This window comes from Embiotoca jacksoni, unplaced genomic scaffold (assembly GCF_022577435.1).
Source record: "Embiotoca jacksoni isolate LCO1_2020_lvr unplaced genomic scaffold, fEmbJac1.0.p SCAF_1, whole genome shotgun sequence".
NCBI lineage: Eukaryota > Metazoa > Chordata > Actinopteri > Embiotocidae > Embiotoca > Embiotoca jacksoni.
Window position 1 is genome coordinate 2,921,067 of NW_027185229.1, and position 8,934 is coordinate 2,930,000.

An 8,934-nucleotide genomic window follows, 5' to 3' on the forward strand; every position below is an offset into this window, starting at 1 on the left:
AGAGCTGCTCGTGTTCAGCAACATCTATTCACATAGCTGAGCTCCACCCAAACCACCTGAATAATAATTTATGTGACGTGGAGTTACTGGACATCTCCAGTTCATCTCACTTGTAATATTTTTAAATCTCTTGAAATCCTTCAAAGCTCTTAAGACCTGAACCAGCCCTTAGTTATGCTGTTATAGGCCGAGGCTGCTGGGGGACATCGTTACATGCTGAGCTTCTTTTCTTTCCTCCTACTCTTTAACTGACTCATACCTCACCATCTTTTTCTCTCCCATAGTTTCTTCTTATTGTCTGTTGTCTCCATTCAGTTCCCTCGCTCACGTAGTTTCTCTTCTTTCTTTTGCAGATGTCCCGTCATGGAGCTGCATGTCTCTGCTCTGCGCTTGTCATCTCCACCAACAGTTCTTCTCTTTTATCTCGATGCTGTCCTTTTCTCTCTCTGCTCTCCTCTCACCCCAACCGGTCGAGGCAGCTAGCCACCCACCTCTGATCCTGGTTCTGTCGGAGATTTCTTCCTGTTAAGAGGGAGTTTTCCTTCCCTCTGTTGGAGGTTTTTCTCCCTCAAAAGAGGAGTTTTTTCCCTCCTAGCTTACGTGGGAATTGTTGTATTGTTGGGTTTCTCTGTATAATATTGTAACATCTTGCTGTAAGGACTTTAATGTGTTAAGTGCCATGAAATAATTTATGTTGTGATTTGGCGCTATATAAATAAAATTGAATTGAATTGAAAAATTAAGTGGTGTGAAGGAGGCTTTTTCCTTTAAAGTGAAATTCATACAAAGAATATAAAAGGAAGGCCCGAGACAAAAAAATCAGCAAATACTTCTGACTTTCACTCAAAAGCAACATGTCTCCACTGACCTCGGCTGCACACACATCACATCCAGAGGAGCACAAACACAACCCGCTGCTGTCGCACCTTGCAGCCAGCTGACCGACCGCATGATGTGATCTCAGCAGAGCTTTTTCAACGCAGCGCTGCACACGAGATAGAAATCAGGACGCAGTGACTCAGTCAAACACACACGTGATTCACGCGAGTGATTCACTTCTCCCAGAAAACACCAACACAACACCTCCGGGGAGACAGAGGACTCTCTTCTTCACGGCAAAAAAAGACACTTTCAAGATGAAAATCCCGCTGTTCTCTTCATACTTCTGCACCGTTGACCAAATAAATTGTCTGAATTAATAATAAAGTCAAACGTTCCAGAGAGCTGGAAAAGCTGAGCGAGAAAATAAGGAAACCACACAAATCAGCAGATTTCTTTTAAGTTTGTGCTTGTTTTCTTTTCTCGCTGTTATGCCAGACTGTTACTGCTCTGAGAGGACGACGGTCGGATGAGTTGCTCCATACAAACACCGCCCTGCTGCCAGCTCCTCCACGACTCAACCAGGAGGCTCATCGGGACGACCACAGTTCAAATTACAGACGTGCCGGGGAATTTTTCCAAAACAAGTCTGAGCACCAAACCACCGAGATCAGTCCAGAAAGGTGACATGGGCAGCAATGTAAACAACCCACCGGGACGCAGACCCACAAATAAAATGACATAAAACGCTTGATTCTGCAACACAAATCTCATTTCAATTAGGAATAATTACCCCCAATGAAAAGATATCATGTTTCAGACACCTTCACACTTGAACCCTGACACCAAGCTGTGACATAATCGGCCAGCCGTGTCACGTGTCTTTTCCTTGAGAGCTGTTGCATCGCCACATGTAGGTCGAACCGTGTCCTCACGACACGCGCGCGCACACACACACACACGCACACACACACGCACACACACACGCACACACACACGCACACGCACACACTTAACTTAACAGAAGCCTGAAAATAGACATAAAAATTTCATGTCCTATCTCTCCACGTTTCTTCAATGAATATTTCATTGCAGCTGGTGTTTTCTGACTGAAGGTGTAGCGGGGAGATTAGAAAAGACACGCGCCCACCTCAGGAAAGAAGAAGAGGAAAAAAGAGCGATGGACTGACTCTTTGAATCTTAGAAATAAAATCTCAGAGCCTTGGAATAGAAGATCAAATCTTACGTTTTAAGTTGGATTTTGTAGGAAGGCGAGATTTGATTAGCAAACTTTCAAGGTTGTTTATTAATAATTCACAAGAGTACATGTGAGTGATGCCGTGGGTATCGAACATTTTTATGGCCTGCGTTTGGGAGAGCCCGACCGATACTGGACTTTTAAGGCTGATGCCGACGCTGAACCGTGATTGGTTGTCACTTCCTCTCCGAACCTTTGCTGATGTCCAACAGACCTCCGATAGAGGAAGTCCTGCCGTTGAGTTCCTTCACCATCTTCACTGCCCGTCACATCACCCTCGCTGCGGTCAGCTGGTTCAGCACATTCTTTCATAGGACATTTAATTCCTGAGACTCATCAGAACCTACTTCCCTGTTTCGGGGTCTAAAATGAGCTACTTCCCTAATTTACACAAGAATGTCTTAAAGGAGAAATCCGGCTGACATATTTTCCATTAAATGAGTCTGCTGTGTCTCATGATAACCTTCACCTTTCACCTGTGTGGTCGAGATTCGGTGAAACGAGGACTCACTCTGGCTGAAACCACGACCTCTCTGCAGCTTCACTGAACATTTTTTTTAAAGGTTTAACTTTGAGTGTGACCAAAAGTCAGAGCAGAATTCAGTGGATCGAACATTTTGACGATTATCAAGAATCTCCATCCAGGACATCTTTCCTAATCCGCAGTATCGTCCACGCATTCTCTGCTAATTTCTGTTTACTTTTGGTCAGACTGAAAACCAACATTTACTATGATTAATGTGGAAATAGCTTCTTTTTTTCTTTAACTGCAGGGTGCTCATGGGAGTCGTTCCCATAAACGGCGCTCACACACTGTTCTGTACAACACCGTGTTTCCCTGAATTTCTACAACCGAGATAAAGAGTGCAAAGTTAGGAAATAAGTTGAGTAAATCAGATTCCTCCTCCCTCTCATTCTTTATATACTGTACACAATGGTGGGACACGATATAACATGCAGACCTGAAAGCAGCACAATCCATTATTGTCACATTGATGTGACTTCACTGGCTGATTTATGAAGACAAAGACACAGACTGTCATTTGTTTCACACAGATTGGGCTGTACGAGGACACTTTGTCTTTTCTTTTTTTTTTTAAATCAACCTGCACGGCCTTGAACATTCCTATTAAATATATCTGGTGTCGTACGGAGATGATGTGCATGAAGTGGTACCTCTGCAGTGAGGCCCCTCGTCCCAGCCGTCGGTGCAGTCTGGAGCCCCGTTGCACAGTTTGCTCATGTGGATGCAGAGCTCTGTTCCTCCACACTGGTACTCGTTGGGGGGGCAGCGGGACACGGTGCTGTGCGGACCTGAGGGAAGACGGACAAATGTGGTTGACCGACGCAAGTAAAGGCACAGTGGGAAGTTACGTGGCATTTGTGAATACCAGCCAAACCTGTGATATTTTTACAGGCAGTTTTCCCCTCATAATTCACCACATAAATATCTACACGTGTTACTCGAGATTATAAAACGCTTTATCTCCTAAAAGTATGGTCACCTTTAAAGAAACTGCCTAAATTCTGCTTCGGTTATTTTTATTAATTCAAATACTTACATATATCTACAGACCAACATGTAATTACTATAAAATGGCTCCATATATTTTTATATGGCTGCATGAATGATATTACATAGATATTCATATTTCTAATTAACCTATTAATCCTACTCTCTCTTTGTTACTTTAAAAAAACATGTATGTGCTGGGTGCTTGCCCACACCTAACCAAACTGAGATTCCACAACGTGTTAGTGTCGGTTACTATGACGACAAAGGTCCAGTACGCCTGTACGATGGTCCCGTACGCGATGGCGTTTTGGCAAATTTGCCCCTCGGTCGTTATCGGGACGCGTTGGTGTGTTTGATGGCGCAGGTGCAACGTCATGACAAAACACCAAACCTGCAAACCTTATCTGCAAACACACCTCCAGCTGAGCCCGGAGTGGGCTAAGTGCTTAAATGCAGGTTTGTGTTGGAGCCACACATTTCACCTCTCATGCGCCTTCTCCCTTCGTCGCTTTAATCCATCTCGACTACAAACTGTTCAGAGCTTCAGAATCCATCTTTATAAAAGCTTTCACTCTGCCGGTGGACGACAGACTCTCGGCAGACCTGGGCACCTTGTGTGGATGACAACATATTTGTCAGACTGAAGCAACACAGAAATGCCCCCCCCCCCCCCCCTCCCACACACACACACACACACACACACACGGAGTGCACATCAACCTATCCATCCCTTAATCGTTGTGGACAGCACCACTGTTATGGGCTTCATCACAAACCATCAGACGGACAGATACAGGAGACCAAACCTGCAGCTGGTGTGAAGCAGAAACCAATCTGACCATCGATACGCTCCAAACAGAGGAGATGGATTTTTCTCCTCCTGCTTTATTGATAATTAAACAACCAACTGGCCGAACGCTGAAACCTTTTCAGACGGTGATTCAGGGGGACTCGTCCACATGGCAACATGCACAGGGTCCTGAACGCATCGTCACTACCTGCCAGCTGACCGCTCATCACAACAGAAAGCAACACACACACAGACAATGATCACCGACATCAGAAGATCTTCTTGCATTTTTAAGTGCGGATGGAAAATAATCACGCAGAAAAAGCCATCTATTTATGTTTGAGACATAAATACAATGTAAAATGACATCGATGTTCCTTAAATGCCGGCTGCAGTGAATGTAACTCTTTGTAACTTTGATCTCTCAGGCTCTCTTTATAGCTCCGCCCCCTCTGTTGTATTTCTGTTATTGACCTAATTTCTGAGCAGCTGTTTGTTTCCAGCTCAGCTGCTGTGTTTCTGTCCTCTGATCTCTGTGTGTCTCACGGTGGGCGGAGCTTAAACCTCTGCTGCACTGACATGGTGTGGAGCAGACGCAGGTGGAGGGAGCGAGCGGAGGTCGTCCACTCGTTCATCGATCACCGTGATAGCTTCCATTTTCTCAGGCAGGTTAAAAAAAAAAATCATAAATAAAAAATGCTGAAATGGATCGACAAATAAACCCGGCGGCCCGAAATTCATCGACAACATTGTACATTTTCTTTGTGGTAATTAATCAGAGCTGAATGTTGCCATGTGTTTTCATCACGTGTTTCTTCCACGTAACAGAAACAGTACAGATTCTAAAATAAAGTCATTTATCCAAGAAAAAAACAGGCCTGCTTGTTAGCCTCCCTTTCTCAATGCCTACTCTAGTTCCTCCATACATTAACCTTCCTCATCCTCATCCTCATCGTTACTTTACATTAATCTTTCCTGCTCGCCAACTGAACAGGCATCCAAAGAACCGTTGTGGCAGCAGGAAGAGATGGCCACTGGAGGAAACTAGCAGGAACTCCAAACACACCATTATCCAAGCTCGGACGAGCCAAATGACTTCCTTCAGAGGCAAAACACCAACAACACGCTGCTGCACTGGAGGCCTGGTGGAGCAGCACCGGGAGAGGACGTTCACTTCAAGTGAAAGCGAGTTTAGACAAAACTCCTCCTCCTCCTCCAAGACACTAAATTTATGCAGTTTTAACTGGACATAGCGGAGAATATACGGCTGAAATCCTCCGCTGAGCACAGAGGACTTTTCTCCTTAATGGCCTTATTACTGAATTCTTTTTCTTGGACAGAGTTTCCTGCCTTGTGACTCTGACCAGACTTTTATCCTGAGACGAATGACTCAGCACAAGCTCTGTCCAACCGGTCTGAGCGTGCCCAACAACCCGCTGCGGTTATCTCCAAAACGGCTGTCGTCAAATTTTTAGGCAATAAATCACATCATTAAGCTTGGAGGTTGTTTTAAAAGCATTTATCAAACGAAGCGATATCATCGTGAATGAAGGAGGATAATTAGAGCAGAAGAAGGAAAGCAGACGCCTGTTTTCTATCTGCTGCAAACACTTTAATGGCTTTTATATTTAAAATGAGGAAGATGATGTGATGTTCTTGTTTAAGAAAACAACTTTTCTTTCTCGGAGTTAGATGAGGAAATCAATCTCCCTCTCATGTCTGCCTGGAATGAGCATCGATAAAGAAGTTGGATCTCTCCGAAAACAACCTGCTTACACTCTGAAGCTAAAAACATTTTTGGCATGTTGTGTTGCTTGGTTTGTTTATTTCACACACATACTAAAATGTAAAAAAGATGATGTTGTTTCACGGGGAGTTACCGCCGTACATATTTGTTGGTGACCAGTTGCCCGGCAACCAAGAGAAGACAGGAAACTCCCAGTCAAACCCTCGCCAAGGAAGTAAAGAAGAATGTTTCCCAAAAAGTCAAACTGTTCATTTAAATTGAATTCATATTATATTCAATTTCTTTTATATTTTCATTTACTGAAAACCAGAAAACTAGAACTTTTCTTCTCAGCTTGATGCACGGAGCCGATCGCTCGTCTTCTCTCAGCCTGTGTGGAAAGTCAAACTGTTGGCTGTCCTTCCTCCTCCTCCTCCTCCTCCTCATTACTCTCTCTCCTTTCTATCTCCTCCAACATCTGTTGACCCATTTACAGTAAAGAAACAACGTGTAAGTGTGTGTGTGTGTGTGTGTGTGTGTGTGTGTGTGTGTGTGTGTGTGTGTGTGTGTAACAGAAAGCGGAGAGCAGGACCACCGCGTCCACAGGAAGTGGACGGAGCCCCCACAAGGCTCCATTCTTGTGCGAGCTGGCAGCAGGCGGCGGTGCCGCGGTGGAAAAGGCATCGCTAATTTGAATTAAACAAGGTCTTTTATTCAACATTCCTCCGCGAGCTAGGTTAGCAGGTCCAAACTCTTTTTGGGAAGTTCCTATTTGCCGACCGGTTCGCTGACAGATTCACACAACGGGGGGATTTGGTGCAGCTTCAACTATTCTGTGGCTCAATTAGAGCACCCGAGGAAAAGGAAAACGATCCGGGTGTCTCCATCGCTGACCCATACTTTACCAGCTCTGCCACTGACAGCGCCAGTGGTTGAGAACCGGGCCTGGAGATGTGACCAACCTTTTCCTACGGGGAACCGAGGGGCCCGTTCCCAAGGCTGCACTTCTCTGCAGCAGACGTCACGTAGACGTCAGCAGATCAAAAAGGACAGATTTCACTTCTTCCATTGGTCTGTCTGACTCATCATACAGTATATAACCTACTTTACACATCGATGTAGTGAAAGCAAGTCCTGATGACTTTTTCCTGCGGTGGAAGTCACAATCGGAGCCAAAGAAAAGCCCCCCTCCTCTCTAAGCATCCATCACAACAAGCTCGCAGGGTTTCAGACACCTTGTACGAACCGAGTCTTTAAGCCGCTGCACACAGAGGTAGATCACATGCACGAGGGAGGAGGGAGAGCGAGGGCAGAGGGGGTGATGGCGGTGGGATGAGAGGGGGGAGGAAGAGGGGGGAGTGGGGGGGGGGGGGCTAAGACCATTGTTTTGGATCACACAAATCGGCTGTGGAGCCTCACAAAGCAGGCTGAGCCGGGGTGTTGTAAGCAGAGTCACGTGTGGAGCCTGATCTGAACCGGCCGCATGGAGGGAGACCTGCGAGGGGGGCGGGGAGGGAGGGACATCTTGAATTAATAATTCAAAATGTACTTTTTTTTTAAATTCTGTACCCATCTGGATCTGACTCTTAAGGTTTTTTTTTTTTTTTTTTTTTTTCTTTCTTTCGTTCACAACAACATTTTTGCAGAATTATTCACCTCGGAAAGTGTCTGTAGTGAAAAGAGAGAGCGGCCCAGCTGACGGAGTCAAAGATCTGGTTCTGGATCAGGCTGTCCCAGAAGGACCCGCAGAAGTTTGTCAGGGCAGCGGGGAGTTTCCATTCAACTAGTAGTTCACGCTTTCCTCCTCCGAGTTAACGCGATGCTTATTGAACCAAACAAACACACAAACAAATGACAAGATGCTGCCAGAGCGAAAAACATAAAAGGGACTTTTAAGTGAGCCGGAATGAGGCCAACCGTGGAGAAAAAACAAGGCCTTCGCTTTTACTTTAACTACGACGTAAACATATACAGTATATGCATGTGTGCTGTTCATAAAACTGACAAGAATTAGACAGTTCGGCTGCTGCTCACAGACAATAACCGCCACATAAAAGGACAGATTTCATCCCAAAATAAACCTCGTGAATAATACTTGTTTTTTTCCTGTTTTTTCTGACCACTTCTGCTCGAGTCCTCTCAGCCCGTTCGGCCCGTTCGGCCCGTTCTGCACTGCTCTTGTTCCACATGACACATTCTTGGATGAAGCACTTAAATCCTGACCCAGCAGCACCCCTTGACCCCCCCCCTCATTCCCCCACTGTCCCCTCCTTCCCTTCGCCTATCCTGCCAAAAAAAACAACAACTAGGACACCAAAAAAAACAAGACAACCGCCGCAGCTACCAAGCTAACGGAGAAACAGAGGGGCTAACGTGGGAGTTTGTATTTTCCGATGTCAGAAAGATCATGTGGAGAGAAAGAGCTCAGCAGAGCAATGCCAGCACTTGACCGTTGTTTATTTCTGACAGCTATCCTATAAACACTCCCATCAACCTGCCACTCCAGCTGCACATGTAGGACGTCTCAGCCCCCTTTTGACCAGGCGGACACTTCTCACTATAACAGTGGGTTTTTTTACACAAATTTACAGCATGGGTGTTATTTATTCCAGCGGAGGGCCTCTCTGGCTGTCTGGATCTTTGGCTCTCTCTGCTCGATCCCTTCCCCTGTTTCCAAGATATCAACGAGCACATTTTCAGTCCTTCTTGGGGGGGGGGGATTTTTGGGGCAGGCTGGCAGGCTGACAAGCAAAGCAGGAAGGCTAAATCTAGCTCTCTCGCAAAGCACAACAAACTGAGCCTTCTCCAAACACACCGGCACCACC

At 45.6% G+C, this 8,934-nt stretch overlaps 1 protein-coding gene across 4 annotated transcripts in view; it reads right to left on the bottom strand.

Moving 5' to 3' along the window:
• LOC138201866 (low-density lipoprotein receptor-related protein 1-like) overlaps positions 1–8,934 on the bottom strand; it is a 101,506-nt gene that overhangs the window by 68,176 nt on the left and 24,396 nt on the right. For all 4 annotated transcript variants that reach the window (XM_069155404.1, XM_069155385.1, XM_069155394.1 and 1 more), the window contains exon 4: positions 3,254–3,391. In XM_069155404.1, the coding sequence (XP_069011505.1) occupies positions 3,254–3,391 (138 nt within the window). The remainder of the gene's footprint in view (positions 1–3,253; positions 3,392–8,934) is intronic.